The 22,751-nt window shown below is 43.6% G+C and overlaps 1 protein-coding gene across 1 annotated transcript in view; it reads right to left on the reverse strand.

The window, feature by feature from the left end:
• Positions 1 to 1,417: 1,417 nt before the first annotated feature.
• The window catches only part of LOC147749179 (maestro heat-like repeat-containing protein family member 1), a 41,361-nt gene continuing 20,027 nt past the window's right edge, over positions 1,418 to 22,751 (reverse strand). Inside the window, exons 9-14 of the mRNA XM_086936541.1 lie at positions 22,305 to 22,412; positions 18,893 to 19,012; positions 17,816 to 17,914; positions 4,728 to 4,811; positions 3,099 to 3,170; positions 1,418 to 1,462 (exon numbers count right to left, since the gene is read on the reverse strand). Coding sequence (XP_086792667.1) covers positions 1,418 to 1,462; positions 3,099 to 3,170; positions 4,728 to 4,811; positions 17,816 to 17,914; positions 18,893 to 19,012; positions 22,305 to 22,412 — 528 coding nt within the window. The remainder of the gene's footprint in view (positions 1,463 to 3,098; positions 3,171 to 4,727; positions 4,812 to 17,815; positions 17,915 to 18,892; positions 19,013 to 22,304; positions 22,413 to 22,751) is intronic.

Raw genomic sequence — 22,751 nt, forward strand, 5'->3', positions numbered from 1 at the left:
TCTTAGAATGAGTCAGGAGTCGAAAAAATCATTTGGGGTAAAAAGCGAAAAATCTCCTGCGAGTTAGGGGCTTAGATACTCTTTCACTTTTTTTTTACTTTGTTATTTATTTCCTCAAGAAAGATGTATGGGCCCATTACCCTGCTCAAGGACACTATATAATAATTGAAACAGTGAGATTATTTTTGTCCATTGAAACATCCCAAATAACGAAGATGGTTGAAAATAGTTGAAGAAGATTCATAAATGTGATCAGCATGGATTTCGTTTTTTATGGTGATTTGTGTAAATGTGGTTTCTTAGATTCTTCATGGCTTTTTAATGGCTGGCATAAGCGTTTACCTAAACAAGGGACAAATTAGTAGGCTTGAGTGACAAAAAATTCCACAGCGCTCCATGGAGGTCCAGAAGCAGCAGAGTGAGATAAGTCACGCTGCTGATTTTTACCACAAGAAGTAAAACAGCGTGAACAGCACCACAAGCAGAGCAAGAGGAGCAAGCTTATTTCTGCCAATTGAAAACATGTTTAACTTGAGTGGCAGCTTCCTCAATGCAAGTGGACGGTTTTTCAACGTGAGCAGTAACGATCTGCTGTGACAACCCATGTTGAGGATTCTCGCCAAGAGATAGTCTAGCCTTGGTGAGCCAGGAGAGAGGAAATACTCCACTGCATGCCACTTTGCAGAGTTTTTCGGATCTCCGTGCTCTGTGCGGGGCACAGAGTGGGAAATACTCTGCAAACTCCGGAAGTGCAGCAGAGTTTACTGCCCAGCTAATAAACAGAATTCTTTTCTTCATGTTGCTTCTCTTGCACATGTCTGAACCAAGCAAATTCATAGACAAAGACCAGTGTGTTCCTGTGTTTCAAATTTGGGAATGTGATTTAAGAAACATGTTCCACCCAAATCTTAAATTCTGCATTAAAAAACCTTGCTGAGTGTGCCTTTTCAAGAGTGTTGCAATATGCCCCACACCTACTTAGTTTTAAAACTCTATCTTGAAGGATTATGCCAGTCATGTAGCCAAGAATATATGATAGCTCTCATTAAAGGCAAGAGTATGGATTTTCTTTATTTAATTTATTATGTTCCAAGGGCACCTTAAAATGCATAACAAACAAAAAATGGACAATGTTTACCTTCAGTTAAGTGTGGGTAGGAACATTCACATTACACATATTTTTTGTGTTGAAAATTTGTATTGAGTTTTATAATATAATACAAGTTAATAATAAGGCATCAATAAGTGGTTAATAAATACAATACTAAAAAAAGATATCAATGGAGGTATAACATTTGCTGTTGAATAAAACAAATAAATATGGAATACATAAATAGGTATATAATAAATGTTTATTTAAATAAATATGTAAAGAAAGGAAATGGTGAGGGATCCTCCATAAATGTGATCAGTGATATCAGTCACAGTGGTTAGAATCGAAAGATGGCATTTCGGCTGGAACCTGAAAGTTGAAAGGTACAAGGTCAGATTGGTAAAGTAGGCAATTGCCCATCCTCACAGTCTAGCAAGCAACGTGGAGGCACCATGAGCTCATAAAATATCTTTTGCCTTGCTTTAAATGTTGGCTTGCAAAGAATTTAAATAACTTTAAGTAAGGTAAAGGGGGAGTTAGCTGGGAAGAGATTATGCCTCTTTAAACACTACAAGAGGTAAGACAGTTCATAAAAATGTGCTTCCATACAATATTGTACTCCAGTAGCGGCCTCATCTCTTCTCCAGTGTCACAACCTCTCCCACGCAGGAGCTGCTCCACAGAATTCTACTACTCTTTGAAGTCTCTAAACAGCCAGTAGGAGTTTTGTACTCATTCAGATTATTTATAACAATCTGACCGCAACCTGATAAACACCAGTCTTGGACTCTAGGGGGCAGATAATGTTACTTACCCATCGGGCCCCCCTTGCATCTGAACTAGATTTGCAGAATTATTTTGCTCTTCTGTGGCAATCCCAAAGCATCCATATAGGGATGACAGTCAAGCTCTTGGGAGCTCTATTCTCACATGATGCATGTAATTAATTCATATAAACAAAGTCTTTCTCTTTTAAAAGGTTTTGCACCCAATCTTAATCAACATAAATGTGTTTCTTATATGATGAGGACTGCTTTGAATGACCCTACCCCAGAAATGCTCCTTCTACAGCACCATTGGGATGTGAGCCTCAGTCTCTCCATGTCGTATGTTGATTTAACTTTTTCCCAAGACTCTTGAAAACCTATGCATTTACTTATTTTTCTACACACCCAACTGTAATGTAATTTAAAACATTAATCAAATGTCTTCCATCAGAAGTGGTTCTGGAATTCTAAGACTATGAAGGGCCGATTGTATTCTATAATATCTAGGACAAGAATATTGTGGCACAGTAAAACAGTGGACAAAATATAGAGAGACAAAATATCGAATGGTAAATGCACAGAGGGATGCATACATTTGCCATTATTAACGCCACATAAATGAAGATATATGTGTATGTTTTTTTTGGTACACAGATGTGGAATTAGGTACAGAAAATCTATGCAAATACCTTTTGACATTTTGTCTCTCGACTTTTTGTCAATGATATTAGTGCCTCACAATATTCATGTTCAGAGACACATTTGGAAGGCCAAATTATTGAACACAGTGAAAATGATGCAACATAATGTAGTGCATTCTGTGATAATACTATTTTGCTGTTTCATCACATATTAATGCTGTTCTCACAAGACGTTCTGCCTCTCCAGTACCAATATAACACTTGGGTGAAACAATCAGGTGAGTAGTTAACGTTTGCCACCGCGCAGCACCATGTGTTATATTTGATCCTTCTAAACCAGCCAAACATTTATTTGTGGAAAACTGCAAAGTGTGTATCATAGGATGGATTATTTGGCAAGTAAAGCAAACCCTAATTAGATGGGAGAAACCCCTGGATACCCTCATGGGTGACAAGCACTGCTTTAAAAATCCACCTTACATTTACATTCCATTCCAGAGACCACATTGATTAGTAACGGTTAGTTGTGTGATTCTTTCAATTGGATAGTACTCACACTCTCTCTCACATTGACAGAAAAAAGCATAAAAATCTTACCTCGCCCTCTGTAGATAGTATGAACTCGCACAACCTGAGAGTGCTGTTCATCATTTTGATCATGTTCTCAAGCTGATAGATAGAGAGAATGGAAACAAGAAGGCTATTTAGACTTGTAAAACTGTTGATATATTTCTCTCTAAAATGGCAAAACTGGTTGATCCTAGGTAATACGATAGGATAGTATTTATAAAGTGCACTTATACCAGCTGGTGTCAAGGCGCTAAGTGAACAGGGAGAAGTGACAGCAACAACAACCTGCTAGGAGGCAAATAACCAGGGGCCAGATGTACGACCGGGGCATTTAGCGACTTGCAAATTACGCTCAATTTCGAGTCGCAATTTGCGAGTCGCTAAATGCCATGTACAACAGTGTCAGAGACACTGTTTGTGATTCCCAATGGGGTTGCACAATACATGCCTCATCAGTATTCATGAGGCACTCGCAGTTTGCGACCCCAGTAAGAATGGCTGGCCTTCAAAGGTATTGCGACTTGCTCGACTTAGAAGACCTCCATGTCTGGGACTGCTTTTCAATAAAGCAGTTTTTTTTTAATCCAGCCCCTTTTCCTTTTCCTTAAAGGAAAACTGGATGTGTTTACAAATTAACGTTTTTGTTTTCCCCTGCATTTGCAAAGTGGAAGGGTCCCCTGGGAACACCTTCTCATTTGAGAGTGCATTATCACCCTCTTGAAGAGGGCGGTAAATTAAGAGTGTTTTGTGACTGCAATTGCAATCGCAAAACATCCTTACATAAGGTAGCAAATCGCAATTAGGAAGGGACACCCTCGGAATGCCCCATCCTAATTGTGAGTTGCAAATCCTATTTATCAAATTGCAAATAAATTGCTACCTGCTAAATAGGGTTTTACATGGCCCTATTCGATTTTGCATGTGCAAACAGGTCGCTAACCCATTTGTGCATGCAAAAATGGGTCATGCATCTGGTCCCAGGTCTTCAAGAGCTTCCTAAAGACCGGAAGGGAGTCTGACTTGGATATCAGAAGGGGCAAAGATTTCCAGAGTTTTACGGCTGCCACAGAAACGGAGCGGCCACCCCACTTGCACCTGCGAAATCTGGGAGTGACCAATTTTTTAAGAGAAGATTTTTTTATTCTTTGCTCAAAGCCAATGCCAGCTGTTTCCTTTGTCTAGTTTAGAAGTGAGGCAAAATTTGATCCTAGAGTGAAATGGAATTTTTGAGCCCATAAGTTCTTGCTTGTCCACAAGTAGGATCAACCCAGTGTATTGTTTTCTCATCTCTCACAGAAGAGGTTAGTCTAGTAGTCAAGACAATTGTTTTAATTAATCCCTGTTACCAGCAGGAGATAGATTCCAACTCTGTCTGTTTACTCTATGCACTAAAACCGTCTTTGAAATTAAGAAATCAGCTCTAGCTTTCTAAGGGTACCAGTGGCTGAGAGACGGATTGAGTTGCTACACCATTCACTCCTTGCTAGTATCGTAAATAATTCCTTTGTTTCTGAGAATGGAGTGCATTTTCCACAGGCAGTTATTCCTGTGATATCTTGCAGATTTACTTTAATTTGTGAAGATGGAATGGAAGAAACAGAGTCCGAGAGAGGAGGCACATAAACATGATGTTATGGTATTTTAAAGAAGACTCACATGTTTCTCAGCTGCTAAGGTGGGGATGTTGAAGGCATCTCTGAGTTCCGGTGGTGTTACTTCTTCAAGTAGTTTATATGGATACTGAAAATATAATAAAAAAGATCAGCATTACCAAGACCATTGTCAACAAATGTGGACTGTTATAAGTTTCCAGAGATGGAAGTCATGAAACGCTGCACACCTCAAACAACTAAAAATGGAGAAAAAAATTGTACAAGTAACTGCATACTATGCTTGCTTCCTATTTTGGCATTTCACATCCATAGCACCTTGTGTTCATCACCTTTTAAAGTAGAAGATATGTGTGAGTGAAATGTTTCTATTTGTGAGTAATAGATCAAAGATGCAGAAATAGTGAATAATGGTGAGCTGGCAGTGTACAAGTGTACTGCTACTAGAAGTGCTCACTCTGCTCTTTACTCAAGAAATCTTATATGACTCCTAAACAATACATTTTCTACCTTTTTCTACCTTATTGATGAATACCATCCCGGCTCCAAAGGGATCATCTACCATTGACATATCACTCTCCTCCATTACATTGTAAAGAGCATCAGGGAAGAAATTACTGGGGGGGGGTGGCCAAGCACCCTAGGATTGTGGACACATTTTTAACAAACTGGTGTCTGCTCTGAGAATCGTGCTGAATCCGACCCTTAGGCGACCTTTTTTCGGTTGCAAGCACCTGAACAATGGCCCTCATATTCACCCCCTTTGGCCCATCCAGGGAGCCCGGGATGAGAGAGATCATTTTGGTGATCGACAACATGGGTGTGCGTATGGCCTGCCGAGAGATGGCCTGCCGGTGGCAAACTCCACCTGGAGCTGTGAACCCACCATGGCAAACCCCCTTTTGCATCGATTCCTGGGATGAGCGAGGGAGAGAAGACAGCTGATTAGCCGGGGTGTGGGACAAAGCTGTTTTCACTTCCAAGCGGTAGCTCGTAATAGCAGAACGGGTACCTTAAAGTGGAGGAGATGGGCTGGGCGCTATAAGTAGCCAGGACTGCAACTGCATCCTGGAAGAGCTGACTATGGGGCAACCTTTTCTCTGAGGCAAAAATCCATGAGACGGCCTCCGCGCTTTTCCCCTTCAGCTTACCCAAGCCGGGGACAAGAGAAACGCATTAGGCAAACAACGCCCTGCCGTGAGACTGGCATGACGCTAACGGACACAACCTGGAGCTGCAATCCCACAGCAGCGACCCACGTTTACCTCAGCATTCACTCTTGGGGCACAGCGAGTCAGAAGAAACAGTCACATGGAGAAGAGAGGTAGGGACCCCCTTTCACCTTTAGGCAGCCACATGGGCTTGTGACAGCCCAGCCAAATTGGCGGACAAGGGTAGATGAGACAGACTGAGCAACATGAGAATCCAGGACTACGATTGCAGCCTGGGTGGGTGGAAACCCGCACATGACGTCTCACCCCAAAGGTAGGAGATGGGCACACAGCTTCCCCCTCAGGAGGTGACCCCCCAGGAGCCCAGAGATCCTGGGAGACTACTACAGCAAACACTGGGCTTGGACGGTCAAACAAGTACAGGAATACTCCACCTCACTGTGGTGTCTCAAGAGGATAGAGGGCGTGGCCCCTGTCCTGGACCAGCGTAGGCAGATGTTCCCTGTATCAGGTGTAGGGGGTGACCCTCCTCTGCCCTTATGGCTGGTGGGCCTCCCAGAGGGCATGTAAAACCAGCACCCAGAGAAATTCCTCATGGAATACTTCAGACCCTGGATCCTGGATTGTGAGTTTTCCCCCTACTTTGTTCTGGAAAGGGCACACAGGGTGGTTGCCCTAAGGCCTCCGCCGGGGGGGACCCACTAGAGCCATTGTCATCAGGGTACTGAACTTTGTGAACTGATAATATATCCTGTGGCAGGTACGCCAACATCTAGACATCCATTGCACCAACTCCAGGGTTATACTCTTCCCTTATTATACAACTAAAGTGCAGCTCCTTTGTAAATCTTTCTTAGAGATTAAGTAGAAAGTCAGGGCTGTGGACATTCAATATATGCTGATATAACCTGCCAAATTGAAATTAATGTCACAGTGGAGAACCATTTTCTTTGAGAGCCCGGAAGAGGCCTGGGAGTGAGCAGTGGAGAGGAAATAACTGCCCATATAAACAAAGGAGCCAATGACATCTCGGGAGACTGTAGGGGGTCAACCATCCCACTCTAAGAAGAAGTGTAGCAGACTGATAGGAGGGCAACTCTGGTCACAACCAGAGGACAGACGTAGAGCATCCTCCTCAGACAGGAGAATTTTGGTACCCTTCCTTCCTTTCCTCCATGTATAGCTACAAATGTTGTCTCATTCACTTATGGAGAAGAGACACATTGCCTCCAGATAGAGGGGCTTGCTTGGAGCGAAGCTACACAAAACTATGGTGATTACTTTCTGCCGACTTCATCCCTCCCACCCCTTCACACCCCACCGCTGTTACCTGTGCCAGCCGCGCCTGAAGTTGCGTACTATAGGGCTGATTTCGGTTGCAACACTATGCCTCACGCAAGACACATTACACGGCCACGGACCCTAGTCAAACGGGCTCAACGACTCGCCAAGACCTCTGACAACAAAACCATCCACTAAAAGCTGTTGTCTTGCAATGTCAGTGGGTTGCTGGATAAAATAAAATGCACAACAATTCTCAATAGGTCCACAAGCTGACCCTGGTGGTTCTATTGTTGCAAGAGACATATTTGCTTGGGAGTAGGGGTTCCTTTTTGGTACAGCATGGCTTTAACTGCGTATATCATGCAGGGTTTACTAGGTGCTCAACAAGAGTTACCTTTCCCCTGATGGTCACGCATGCTATCTGAGACACCATGGATAGATATGTGGTGGTTACTCAATTCCTGAATGGCATCCTATGGATGGTAGTGTCTGTGTATATTTCACCGAACCTGCAGGCGACCACAATGAAAGATCTGATGACAGTTATCACCACAGTCTCGGAGTGGGACCTTATTGTAGCAGGCCACTTCAATAATGTCATGCACCCACAACTTGATGTGAAAAGAGAGGCTCAACCCTGGTGCCATGGTTGGAGTCCCTGATGCTTTGCAATCAATGGAAAGCAAAGAACTAGTCAGTATGTATTATTTTCACTGCTGGACTCCGATTTCTCAGAAGGGTACCATTGGACCACTGACCGATTTAACTAATTGGGGATGCCTAGGTCTAATACGCACTGAAACCTTCAGGTTGGGTGACTGAAGTATGTTAGATTTTTGGAACACATGAAGGTAAAGATATAACTTTACCTCAGAACAAACTCCACAACAGATGTCTCCCCAATCACATTGTGGGAGGGAAGGAAAGCAGTTCTTCAGGGGAACACAATAGCAGACCCTGCATGGGCAGCAGTGTCCGATTCTCAAAAACAGCGAGAATATGGGAACATTGCTACACAGGTATGCAACCAACTCTGGTAGACAGGTTTGTCCCATAGACACGGGGCCCGACGGTGAGGTGACAAATGTTGCTGAGGCAATCGGCAATGACTGCACACATTACTATGAGAAACTTTACCAATCAAACACGTCGGGCACGTGGAGCAACAACACCCCATAGCTGCGGACCTGATCATGCTGCAGGACTTGGATGCACCTCTGTCGAAGGAGGAATTATTTTCAGCCTTGCAGGAGATGCATTCTGAGAAGGTGCCCGGTTCAAGTGCAGAAAAGGTTACACCAACACTACTCTCTCACTTCTTTACAATGGTCGAAGCTGCAGGTACAGCTATGATAATTCTCTATCATATATAGGGGGCCTCAGTTGTAGTTTTCTCCAAACCATATAGGCCACCTACAGACTGTGCATTTTACAGCCTGATTCCCCTAAGTAATATTTAAACCAAAATATTTGCAAAGGCCGTAGCACCAGGGTACTGAAACAGGTGAGATTCCTAGTGATGCAACTGGACTTAGAGAAGGCCTTCGACTCAATTGAATGACCTTTCCTCCACGCATCATGGAAAAGATTAATTTTGGCCCTAAAGTCCTTCAGTCTGTAAAGATGTTATACACAGTGCCATGTGATAGGGTCAGAGTGAACACCATTTACTCACAACAGTTCCAGCTAGGCAGAGGCCACTGGCAGGGCCACCTGCTGTCTACTCTCCTGTTCGCTCTTGTGATTGAAACACTGGCCAAATAGATCGGGGGATGCGCAGGTTTGGGGCTTGAGGTGGGGTGTAGAATTAGGGTACTGCATCTCTTTGTATGTGGTATGATGTCCTCCTTTATATTCAGCACCTAAACCAACTGATCCTACAGCTGATTTGCATTCTAGAAATCTACAAAGAAGAAACAGGCCTGAGAGTGAACTGGGGGAAATCAGTCATAATCCCTGTGGTGCCATTCCTCCAGAGTTACTTCCAGGTGATCTGGAGCATTTAAATAGTTGGTGTTTGACCTGTCAGCCCGAGGGTGGTCTTCCCCAATCTTTTTGCCTCCACATTTGGCTGAATCTATTGTTGGTCCTAAGACTCTGAGCGCTTTACCACTCTGAATCAGTGCTAAAGAGCATGTGCTTCTTCCTTAAACATGTGTATAATTAGTGTATACTTAATTGACCTGTTTATTTAACTTGTAAGTCCCTTGTAAGGTGGTATATCATATACCCAGGGCCTGTAAATGTAGTGCTACTAGTGGGCTGCAGCTCTGATCGTGCCACCAACAGAAGAAGCCTTTCAAACCTCTCTCAGGCCTGCAACTGCAGTGCCTGTGTTTGCAGTTTAATGCTACTTTGATTTGGCATTTAGAACTACTTACTAAGCCTTAAACTCCCCCTTTATTACTTATAAGTCACCCCTAAGGTAGGCCCTATGTAGCCCTAAGGGCACAGTGTATGCAAGTAAAACGTAGGACATGTACTTTTCTGTTTTGCGTGTCCTGATAGTGACAAACAGCATATTTCACTTTTCACTACAATGAGGCTTTTTCGTGTTTCGTATGTTTGGAATGGTAGTGATAAATCCTACTTACTGGTGAAGTTGAATTTAACATTGCTATTTTAGAAATGCCGCTATGCTTTAAGAAAGTATGCAAAAGAAACAATTGCTGGACAGAATGCTGGACAATGCAAACATTCACCCCCGGTCACAAGGATCTGGGTTTAATCTATCATTCTTTTGCTTACCACACCACCCCAGTTTGGACCCAGCCATATGCAAATCAGTCTTGACCCTGTTCCTTATGGGAGCAGTCCAGCCTGAACTGCCAAGCCAGGTTCAAGACTGATTTGCATGTAGCTGGGTCTGAACTGAAGTGGCGAAGTGAGCTAAAGAATGATGATGCATTCATCCCAATCTGTGACAGGGGGTGAGTGTCTGAAAAGTGTCAGCGCTCCGTACATCATTTCCTTGTGTTTGCTTTGTTCACAATAAGAAAGTAGACATTTATCTGCACATACTGTCTTGTGTGCCTGACAGCCCATCTCCAATAATTGGAGTAAGTGACAGCTACACTTTTTGCATTCCCTCTTGACAGCCACAACCCAGAAAAGATAGGTGTGTCTGAGTAGCCATCAACATGCATTTGTATTCTGATGGCCTTACCTGGGCAGAGTGCAACAGAGGGTCTAACACTTTACTTGAATAGGCAGTGGCCTGTCCCCACACAAAGGACTGATTATCCCCTATAGATAGCCTGGAGGACAGGACTGGGCTGAAAGAGGAAGCTGTGCACTTCAGAGAGCTGCTTTGAATTCACCAACCAGCATCAAAGGCACTTTTGGCTATAAGTCTGGGTCTCTGACCAACACGCCCCACTCAAAATCAGGCACTTCTGGATCTTGAACTGAATCTATGTCAGAAGGACTGCTGTTCTGCTTAAATGACTTATCTTTGGCTTGCAAGCTTGGAAGGCCTGCTTTTCTCTGGTGTTTCTCTGCTGTCTGCTTTTCTCTGACTGCCCTGAAGGAGAGCTGGGCTCTGCCTATCCTCCAAGTGATCTCCAAGGGCTTGTTGGCTGGCCTCCTATTGCATGAGACTGAGGGACATCAAAGTCTCTATCCCTGCTCCAGTACCTGAACTCACTGGAAGTGGCCCAGACACTTGCAGCATGGAATTTGATGAATTGTATGTCTGTGTTTAACAGAACTGGCGCATCAACCAGTTGCAGGAGTAAAATGGGCACAGCGCATCAGAACTAGCGCTTTGCCCTCAGAGATCGATACATTAGACTGCGTATCGCCTCGGCAGCAGCTTGGTAAGATCGATGCATCCCCTCGACTGTGAAGCAGAATCCGATGTGGCACATCACTCAACACATCTACCACCCATTTTCAGAACTGACGTATCACCTTCACTACGTGGAGCAGATCAACACATCTCACTGTTTGAGACCAGGAAAGGTACTTTTTTCACTTCTTCCTGCCGGGGTTCTGTAGCTGGCCTGCGCTTCCACGCGTTTGGCCTGAACTTTGACCCGATACAGCGCAACCTGAAGTAACCTTTTTAGAGCTGCTTGCTTCTAGGTGCTTTAATGCATTTATTCATTTAAAAATGTTATATATCTCAACTTCTATACATTGGATTTTTGTCATTTTAGGCTTGTTTTGGTTATAATATAATTATCTATCATTTTCTAAACCTGTCTAGAGTCTTGTTGTGGTGTATTCATTGTGTTACTGTGCATGTGTGTGTGTTGCACACATACTTTGCACATTGTCTCTTTGGATACCCCTGAGTGTTCTGTGCCAAGCTGAGCACAGGTTATCTTTTAGTGTGTATCTTGCTTATCCTGACCAGGATTATGGCTTCTGCTTGGGCAGGGTGCGTACCTGTGCCAACCAGAAAGCCAATTTCAAACACTGAGGCATGCTCTTATCAAGAGACCCAGAGGAACGCTGGGGCAGGAATATAACCCCTTTGACATGCAAAATTAAGGGACATATGGCAAGATGGAACTCTCTTCCCCTGATCATGATGGGGTCTATAGCCCTCTTCAAAATTGTGGCCTGGTCACAGCTGTTGTATGTTTTGCAACACTACCCCCACAAAATCCCTAGCCTTTTGTTTACAACCCTAGAGGCCAACTTCAATAGCAACAAGTAGCGAGGATCGTTGCTGTGAATCTCCCATAAGAACTGCATACAATCCCCTTATGATGGTGGACTAGGGGCAGTAGACATCAGACTGTATTACTTTACTGGGCTGCCCAGCTGGTTGTGGTTATTGATTGGATCTTTGGTGCACGGGGACCCACTACGAGACGCACATGGACTTTACCAGGCAAGCACCAGGGTTTTGGCTGTATGGGGAGTCCCTCCTACCCACTCCCCCGGCCATTCCAGCCATTCCAGTGATTAGCTGGAAAGAGGCATTGCAATGGATATGAAAGGGAAGGGTGCCCACTAGGAAGAAGCCATTGTGGAAGGGTACATGGCTATGGAAAACAGTAGGGCTCAAGTACACTGAAATAAGTTGGGGATCTCAAAATTGGGAGACGTCTGGCAGACACACCATATGATGTTCTCTGACCATCTCAAAGCTGAATGCCATTTACACAGAACTTATTCCCGGGTTGGGACAGGTAAGGGGACAAAAATTGATGGTTGGGATCAGTTGTTTTTTGGCTAAACATCACATAGCGGGCCATTGAGGATCCGGGGGGCCCTCCCAATCTCAAAGTGGCTAAGAGGGATGGATTTCTTCTTTCCAGCTGAGGAAGCAGTGAATAGGTCCAGAGGGGGACCACAAAAGTATGATAACATCTGGGGACAGTTAAAAAGCGCTTCACAAAATACCCAGAGCGGCCCACCCATAGGAAGTTGTTGGGGGAAAAGCACACAGTTGACTGGGGCACAGACCCATCTATAGTGCACCGGACTGGTTGCAGTGGACTTGACTGTGGTCTACTTCATGGTATTTTGGAACTAAATGGGATATTAAGAAAGGGGAGAATCAGGTGGATGGCGAAGCAGTGTCACAGTATTGTGATCTTAAAATTGTTGAAAACTAAGTAAAATAATTTTTTTAAAGAAATAAATTACTATCCAGCTACAGGAAATACAACAAGAATTATCTCTTGTGCAATAGCTACTCTCGAATCAGAGTGAAATGCAGCAATGAATCTCCACCAATCTGTTCACATCACAGTCAAAGCTGACCCTGCTGATGTGCCATCTGAATTTCTTCACAACTTTTGGTATTATTGACCCAAGTCCTACAAACTAGCATGGGATTTTCAGGGGGAATAAATCCCTCAATATGGTTGGCTGTATGTCTGCCAGGTCAGTAGAGTACATGCCACCACTGTCCTGTCCAAACGGAGTACACTATTTGATGGTCTGGCCCATCCATCAACACTACAATATTTATGAAGTTCAGATTATAGAAATATCTATGCATACATACATGCAATATCAGTGTAGAGTGTTAGGTTACCTAGGAAGAGGTGGAACTGCTGTTGTGACTGATGTATTCTAAGAGAATCAAATTACATGTTTCTAGATTGACAACTATTGGTTAAAGTAGGCACCTCACTTCAGCCTTTGTAGGTGCTGTTGTATTTCTCTAAACTCTTCATCTAGTCTGAGCCTTTCATTGTCTTGCTTTATTAGCCACTGATCATCTACATTATCCCTTTCATAACCCTCAGCCAATGCACAGAGACCTTCACAGTTATTGGATTGCATAATTTAACAAGCATTTGCAATACATTAGGACTCAGATTTTTGATATTTAGAGCAATTGACGTACATGACAATGCCTTTTACCTGTATATTTTGGTTTGGAGTGAAGTGGATGTATGTGGTGTAGAGTGGAAATATGTGGGTTGTATTGGACATTGTTAGTTTTGAAATTGTGTTGTGTATTTGTGAAAGGGAATGTTGTGGCATAGTGAACAGATAGGGATGAGAGCTGCACAGAATAGATAGAAAAGAAGATCGAGAGGAATAGGTAGTTTGTGCAGGAAGTGGTGATTGATATTGAGATAGGGTAGCAAAAAGAAGGGGACAGCAGGCCATAGATGCATACAGTGGGGCCACATGTGTAAGCAGAAGACACCCAAAGAAGAGGAGGAGAGGATGGGTTTGAGGGATTGAAATTTTGAAAAGGCACGAGAAAGAAACTGTGCTTCAAGACCTGAAGAGAACCATATGAGAGAGGCAGTAAGAGTGTGTGAGGGAGCGAGAGAGAGGGGTGAGAGAGAATACAAGTGAGAGAGAGAGAGAGAAAAAGGCATGAGTGGAAGGGGCACCCATGGGGGAGAAGCGGACCAGTGCAGAGCGTGAGGAGGTACAGGAAGGTAGCGTGTGTGAGCAGGCAGTATAGAGAGGAGACAGTGTATGTGAGGGAGGGATGAGAGGGCAGTGGTATTGCGAGATGAGAGAGGCTGTGGGTATGTGGAAGAGAGATGACAGGTTTGGTGGTAGTGCAAGTGTTGGATTGAAATTGTTTGTTGTGGAATTGTGTGGCGTAGTGTGAAGTTGTGTAGTGGAAATATGTGGCATGGTGTGCTGTGGAATTATGCGGATAGAATTTAAGAGTGACAAAGGTTTCAGCAAATGGGAAGCCCATGGGCAGGCTGAAGCCTATGTAGTGGATGCAGTATTTCTTGGTTTGAGACAGCTCATGTGTGCTGTCTAGAGCCAAGACCTAAAAACATGACTTAATCTAACTGTGTAATTTACCATCAGAGAGATACCTGAATAGAGGTGCAAGGCTTTGCCTGTACCAATGCATATATGTTCTCTTCGCATTCTCAGAGTGAGGCATAGAGCAAGATAGACTGACCAAGCAGACACTGTGGTTTATGAGTAAGTGGGAGCAGTATGCCTGACAACAAAAATGGCTGCGTGTGTTTTGGCCACGGTATAGGGGTAGTGGACAAATTTGTAGATGCAGACATAAATGTGCAATATGGCATCCTGTCCTTGGGGGTATGCACACAAAGTAGCACACATGTGTACAAAGGTAATCCTAGGAAAATCACATGTACATGCAAATATGGTGTAATCCAATATAATAAAAGAAACATATGTAACAGGTTTCTTCAAATTAGATGAGTGTAAAATGACTCCGATGGTTCTCAAAATGTTCATAGTGTAGTACCTTACAATCTGCCACTCTTTTCGATCACATACCAACCTTTTGGCCCACAGTTACGTTCTGAGAAAAGTAGGCGTTGTTCCTATTTTATTGAAGAGGTGGCACACGGATTGAGAGGTTGCTTCAGTGCGGCCCACACTTCAGTGAAAGGCGCCTCCTGCAGAGAGCCCAGGTAGGCAGTGGCAAGGGGCACATAAGCTTTTGCATTTTCAAATCCACTGGAGTGTGAGAGGGTACCTAGCCCCAGGAGTTAGAAAGAGAGAGCAATAATAAGGGCACGTTATACAAATGAAAAAGCCCAATAGGGACCCATCTCAGCACCTGTTTTTTAGTACTGCTGGTGCACCGTCAAGACCCAGCCCACTTAAAGCCCTGGGACTACGTGATATTTATTTGTGCCTACCCACTGGATGCCAGTGCACCCATTCCCCTGAGCTGCATACTCCTCAGCATACGCTCCCTGCACAGACATGCAGTAGAAATCTGGGACTTACTCAGCGGAACCTAGGCACCGCTACTACACCTACAACCAGCCTACCATCACCGCATGGACCCCTGTCACCACAGAAGACACAGCTAAAACCATGAGAAGCATACACTCAGGAGCCCCCACTGACCCCAGCCCGACGTACATCTACCACAGAGCCACCTCCCCTATAGCACCCTCAAAACAGGCATGTTTCCCGGTGATTGGAAACACGCTGATGTCAAGATCCTCCTCAAGAAGCCCTCCGCAGAGCTGACAACCTCCAGAACTATAGATCCATCGTTCTCCTCCCCTTTGCAGCCAAAGTCACCGAGAAGATTGTCAACAACCAGCTCACAAACTTATAGAATCCAACTCAATCCTCTACACTTCCCAATTTGTATTACGTAGTAACCTTAGCACTGAGACTGCCCTTATAGCCACCACGGGCAACATCCGCACCCTCCTCGACCAGGGACACATGACTGCCCTCATCCTATTAGATCTATCAGCAGCCTTCGACACCGTCTCCCACTGTGCATTAACCGCCAGTCTCTGCGACGCCGGAATTCAGGGGAATGGATCCGTTCCTTTCTCACCTCTCTCCTCCCCTTCACAGCCAAAGTCAAACAGAAGATCGTCAACAACCAGCTCACGAACTTTATTGAATCCAACTCGATCCTCTACACTTCCTAATCTGTATTCCCGTAGCAACCTCCGCATGAGACTACCCAACTAGCCGCCACGGGCGACATCCTCACCCTCCTTGACCAAGGACACATGGCTGCCCTCATCCCACTAGACCTATCAGCAGCCTTCGACACCGTCTCCCACCGTGCACTAACCGCCAGACTCTGCGACGCCGGCATTCAGGGGAATGGATCCATTCCTTTCTCACCGGCCGAACTCAAATAATCAGACTCCCGCCCTTCCTCTCTGAACCAACAGAGATCAGCTGCGGAGTACCCCAAGGATCCTCTATCAGCCCCACGCTCCTCAACATCTGCATGGTCCTTCTTGCCACCATTGTGAGAAAACACAGACTTAGGATAGTATTCCACGCTTCCGACACCCAGCTCATTTTCTCATTCACGAACCAGGTACACGAACTGCAAATCCTATGCCTAACGATAACACTATCCTCATCAATTGCCCATTACTCTTATGCAATGTAACCCAAACACAAAACCCCTAACACTAGCAGCATAATTTACACCTACATTCCATAAACCTAAACCTAGTTCAATCCTGCAAAGTATCCTTAACCTTAAGAAAATCATTTACCAATACCCTGTATCAAACCCATACTTCATCTCTAGCCATAAAGGTATCCCTAAGACTAACATTAAACAAAAACTGTTCCATAATTGCCACAATATACACAACCTGGAGTCTATCACTGCACCTAACTTTAATGTGTCCCATTACTCCTACTGTAGCTCTTATTCACACACACACACACACTCTCTGGTATTAACACTACAGTCAACACTAAGGGGAGCGCCCTAAGTGTTGACTGTAGTGTTTACACTACAGTCAACACTGAGGTAAGCACAAATTGTACCATGATACAGAGGAGCAAACTTATCTGGGTCATGATGCAGTGTCTGGCCATACCCTTTTCCCTGCCAGACTGTTTTAAATGGCCTCCTCTACAATTTATCACATGTTCCTAATGTTCCTTTTTGTAAATTTTGCATTCCAGCCCATTTATTACACTTCATCCGGCCTGAGCTGGAAAGAACGACTCAAAATGGAGAGTAATGCCACAGCTGGAGAGTACGGCCCCAGCCGGAGAGTAAGGCCTGGGTGTGTAGAGTTTGGCACAGAGGCGAAGATTCCGGCCCGACTGCAAACGTATAGATACGACTCATAAATGACCTCTTTGAATACCAAAAGTCATAAATAACTTCTGTGAATACCAGAAGTTGTAAAGTTAGACTTTTGTCTCAGATTGCCTTTGCTATTCGGCCCCAGGATGTCCTGAATGTTGCACAACACACCAGGGCCAGTGAAGGTTGCCTCCTGGCTTAAGCCAGTCACTATTTCAACTGGAGTTATGAACAGAGCCCTTCCCCTTTCCTCAATGTAACTGTATTGTGTATCCTGTGGATACAGAGCCCAGCCTTTAGCCAGGCCTGGTGTTTGATCCTGAGTACTCCGCCACCTCGGAGTGCAGGGACCGGTCTTAGACCCTGTCTTGTATTGATTCCTAAATGCGAGTCGCCTTGGAGGGCAGCCTTTCCCTTTGTGCTCTATCACTTCTGAAGTCATGAGTAATGCAAAGGAGGAAGTAAAGGTTGAATGTTCTTGTTGTTTATAGTGAATTTAAGACATTGTTGCATTTGGTATCATAAGCCCATTCAAAATAAATATTTAAATTTCTTTTGTTTTCGGTATTGTAGACCACCTACGCCTTTAGACATATTTTTGCTTTTCTTTCTTGTAAACTGTTATCTAATTGCAAATTACACTTTTATAGATGTGAATCGCCACTGCTGAGGAAAGTTGGAAATATGAGACAAAAAGAGATGCATGGTTCTTACCAGGTCAATAGCAAAAAGATAGCCTTTGTACTCTTCAATAACCCGACGGCTTTCGAATGGATGAGTCTTGGCACATGTTTGAAATCCAATTATTATATCCTGCAAAGAGTGAAAGACAACTCACAGCATTAGGGAAACATTAACCAAACACAGGCATTTAGGAATAGAGATTCCATATTCGAAAGAAATTATAATGATACGGTTCTTGATTGGACCTTCAGTGTTTACAACTGGCAATTACAAATGGTTCTCCACTAGTAAAGCAAATATATTCAGTTTCCAGAAAGCATGATTTAAGGATACCCCCTATACAACTATGCTGGAGTGTCCTTCCCATGCTACTGAAGAAACATCTATGGACAATAAGATGAGAGTTCAGTCACTATTTGTGTTCTGTAACTTAGTTCTTTCTGGTTTTCACCTAAAGAAACTGCAAGGACTTTTTAGTACACAAGCATTTGGGAAGAAGGAGTGCACTTTCTTTAGAAGGAATGCTTATCCTCTCTTCCTCAAGGGTACTGTGCAGGGATTATACCAGATTCTGCTCTGTCCTTCATTCTTTGAGAAATCGCCCCCCTCTGACAACAGGTAGAAACAGACAGCTCTGTTATCTATTTGGGCCTTTCTGAAAGCTTCACAAAGCTTTAGATCGTCATCCCATTTATCTGCTACATTGATTAAGCTTGATTTATATAAATAATTCACTTGTGTCCATCAAGACGGATCACCTAAAGAGGCAAAAATAATCCCTGATGAAATGCAGCAGTAGTAACCCGAACAAAGGCGCTACACTTCTAGTTTCAGCTAGCTTATTCTTCACCCACTCTGTGGAGGGGTCCACTCTGATATGATTTGGCTATCCATGGGGTAGATATCACACTTTTGGGTGACAGGATGAGCTAAGTGAGGAAGGTGTTTCCTGTTATCATTAATTTACCATCAAGCTCCTTTAATGAAGTTACAATCCAGAACAATATAACCCAGATGTTCTTCAGTTCCTTAAGACTCCATGTGCTTGTTCTGGTCATACAGGGTCACATTTTACCTAAGGGGAATAGAAATACACTTGATACTTACTGCATGGTGAGGAGTTGTAATAAACTTAGTAGAATTGAACATCTTTCGAAGGTAACGTAAGATCAGCTCAGTATCATCGCATGCGGCGAGGCACTTCCCGAGGCACCGGAAAATAAAACCCTAATATAGGAGTAAATTAAAGACAGTCTGAGTTAAGAATGAAAAGAAACTCCTGCCCACTCTATGAGAGTAATACTTATAGAGGAGTATTCATCTTTGATTCACTCTACACATGTCTTCAACTCACACTATGAAACAACTCTTAATGAGTTGAGTGAAATGTTTGTTATGTTATGTCATGTTATATCTTCTGGACATTGTAGAGATTTGGATATGGCCATGAATATGACTCAAAACAATGAAGAGGGAGGACTGGGAGCCAGTAAAGGTCCAGTACCTATGCTCCGAAACTGCTAATCCAAAAGGCAGTGAAGGTACTGTTCCTTTCAGAAAGCAAAGAAAAAGAAAGGCTGACAAAGAAGGGAGAATCCCTTTGATTATATTTTGGTGCCATCACACATCCATGAAGATGTACTATATCATCATAGGACGTGCTCCTCATAGGGCTGGTGCTGCAGTGCCCCACGAAGGGTCGCTTTAGCAAAGACCTTTTTAGGTTTGCTATCTGATGACATGTGCCAGTGTGATGGCATTTTGAATGTGTGGGGTGGAGTGAATGGGTATAGTGAAATGAAGGGAGACTAAAACAGTCTAAGAGATACCACGCAGGACTTTAATGTGATGGTTCCCTCTGCAAGATTGAAAAACGTAATTTGGTAAGGGCTACTATAGGGACGTGATGTATCCAAGTAGCCTAAATCTGTGTGGTCAGGTCAACATGTGTCACGCATGATGGTCCAAAAAGGATCCAAAGTGCTTCTTCAGAACCTAAAAGGGGGGGTAACCCTACCCCACACCTAAGACGTAATATGCAGTGTAGGTATTGCCCTAGAAAACAACTTCTTGTTCAAAATTTTTAAAATTGATCATCCAACCTAGAAACTAAATTAGAAAATAAAGAAGACACACTGTAAACAAATTTGTTTCATGTATGGCAAGTAACTCATGTAGTCCTGTTAAACTTTTCAGAAGGGAGCAATGGTGTATTTTCTGCCTCTCCATGAACAGCAAAGGTCTGAATGATGAAATCCCTTGGTGCAAGGTGTAATTCCCATGTCAGACTCCTGCTAAATCAGATACTCCCTTACAATGGATTTATTGACATGCCGTCATACAGGGGATCTGATCTACCATTTCACCATTGAGACCATGTAACATACCTGCTTTAGAGTCTCATATACCACAAAAAGCAGTGCTTATGATAAGCCTTTTGCGACTTGCCATGGGTATCTTCTTCATTACTACAAATGTTTCTGTGGAAACAATGAGGTGGTACCCTTCATAAGAAAACATTTAACTGTGTTAGTCTACTGTTTTAGACGCCGTTTTACTAATATAATTGATGACTTTGGGCCAGCCCACATTTAACCGCACCACAGACTCCAGGATGGCCACCACTGAAGGATGATACTTCTGTTACACCAGCACATGAGGGTCTCACTCCTATGACTTCTAGCACACCCCTACTCTTCTCTCTTATCCTCATTAGCCATTTGCCCAACAGTGCTCTCCAAGCATGCAAATCCATTGGCAGTAGACCAGTTAGCCGCCCTTGTTACTTTTTAAATGTGACCGCCCATATTTACAACATGAACATAGACGCCAATATGCCTAGAATAATCCATGAGGGATGGCAAGCACTTATGTGCACCTGACTTGCTTCCCGTCACTATATATGCGTGAGCACTTAGGTGCCCCATACATTTCTCTTACCATCACCTTCCATTAAGAAAACCTTCAACTGTCTTAGTTTACTGCTTAGATGCCACCTTTCAAAAACCATGGTTGACTTTGGGTCGGCCAGCATTTCAGCACTACACACTCTGAGATGGCCGCCAATGAGGGATGATACCTCTGTTACACCAGCACGTGAGGGGCTTGCTCCTACTGGCTCAAGGTTACCCCTCCTCTCCTCATTGGCCATTTGGTCATCACTTCTTCCCGCAAATGCACACACCACACCTGTAAAAATCACTCCAATTACCTGCACCTTAAAGCAGAGGAGAATAGACTCTTGTGCTTTTGAACTATGGGGCATAATACATTGTATCAAAGTGTAAGACCCTGCACTCACACCTGAAGACAACCAATCACTCATGAAGCGATGTGTAACACCACCAGAGATTGGTTTTATGTTGTCTGTTCCACGTATGTCCACTTGCTTTATCTGTTATATTGTAAGTACAAGTGTGTTTTTCACATTTTTCACATTGTGGGGACTGATCAGCACCAATATTAGCATGAACATTTGTACCTTTGGAGACAATGTGATACAGTGAGCTGGAAAAGCGATTCCAGTGAATCATTGGACCATATATACAAAACATTTGCTTACTGTGTGTTTTTTTTTATATTCTCATTTATTTTCTAGATTGGATGATCAATTTTTAACTTGTTGAACCGGGTATTTTCTTTTGAGGGAATACCTATACTGGATGTCACGCCTTAGGTGTGGGAAAGGGTTATCCACCCGTTTTTTAGGTACTGAAGAAGCATTGTGGATCCTTTTTAGGCCATTGGGCGTGAAACATAGCGACCTGCCCACACTTTAGGCTACTTGGGTACATCACCCTACTAAATTATGTTTTTTAATCCTTGCAAGGGACCCATCACATTAAGGTCCAGTTTGGTATCTCTTAGATAGTTTTAGTCTCCCTTCCCTTCACTTTAGACTTTCACTCCACCCCCACATTCAAAATGCCCTCACACAGACACTTTTCATCAGACAGCAAAAATAAAAAGATCCCCGCTAAAGCGACTCTTTGTGGGGCCCATAGAGCATTACAGTGATGGCCTTACAAGGAGCACGCCCACCATGAAGCATGACATCCTCATTGATGTGTGAGGGCACCAAGAAATAATCCTTAGGGTTCCCCCTTCTTGTCTGCCTTTCTTTCATCCTTGCTTTTCAATAGGAACAATAGCTCCACTGATTTTTGCATGAATATGACCTTACATCCACTGAATGGGGAGTGGCTCTAATGAATAATACCTATTGGCTAAAGAAGATCCATTAGGGCAAGGAGTATAGCCCTGGTATGTGGTGTCTCCTAACGAGCCAGGTGGAGAGGAATTACCTCATGGTGTTTATCTCCATCTGACTCTAAGAAGGTTGGCTTTTCCAGGGAGTTGGAGAACCATACCTGATTTTCCCGACTGACTAATTCCAGTGCTGTGCACCCATAGTATACAAGTGTAGTTTACCAATCACAGTGCGATTGGAATACAAAGTTATATCCTTCTCTGACTTTGTATTAAACTGCCTTTCCAAATGACCCTTGAGAGCACTAACCTCCTCATTCTCATGATGGGCAAAACTGTCAATTTGTGCGGTGAGTTCTTCCATAAAAAAGGCATGCCATTTTCTGTATGGTGCTTGCTTCAGGATAGTCCCCAGGAACTAAAAAGAAAACAGTGAGAGACTTTAATGCAGTAATATAAACATTAATGCAGTATCCACAGCTGATGTTTGCAGTGACTTTGAGAAGATATGGGAAAACAAACTTCAGCTGACAACAACCTCAGTAATGATGAAATAATGTGTGGACAGAAGAACCAGAGAACACATAGAGCAGCACGTAAATAGTGTGGCGTGAAATCAGTGGTCAGAAGAAATAGGATGCCTTTACAGTGGCAGTGATTTACACAGAAACATACGCACCAAAAGCATGCTGCCTGCAAATTATTGTGAAAAGAGTTACAGTGCAGCCATCCAGACAGAAAACACATGGGGATTTTG

This window comes from Lissotriton vulgaris, chromosome 1_1 (genome assembly GCF_964263255.1).
Source record: "Lissotriton vulgaris chromosome 1_1, aLisVul1.2, whole genome shotgun sequence".
Classification (NCBI taxonomy): Eukaryota; Metazoa; Chordata; class Amphibia; order Caudata; family Salamandridae; genus Lissotriton; species Lissotriton vulgaris.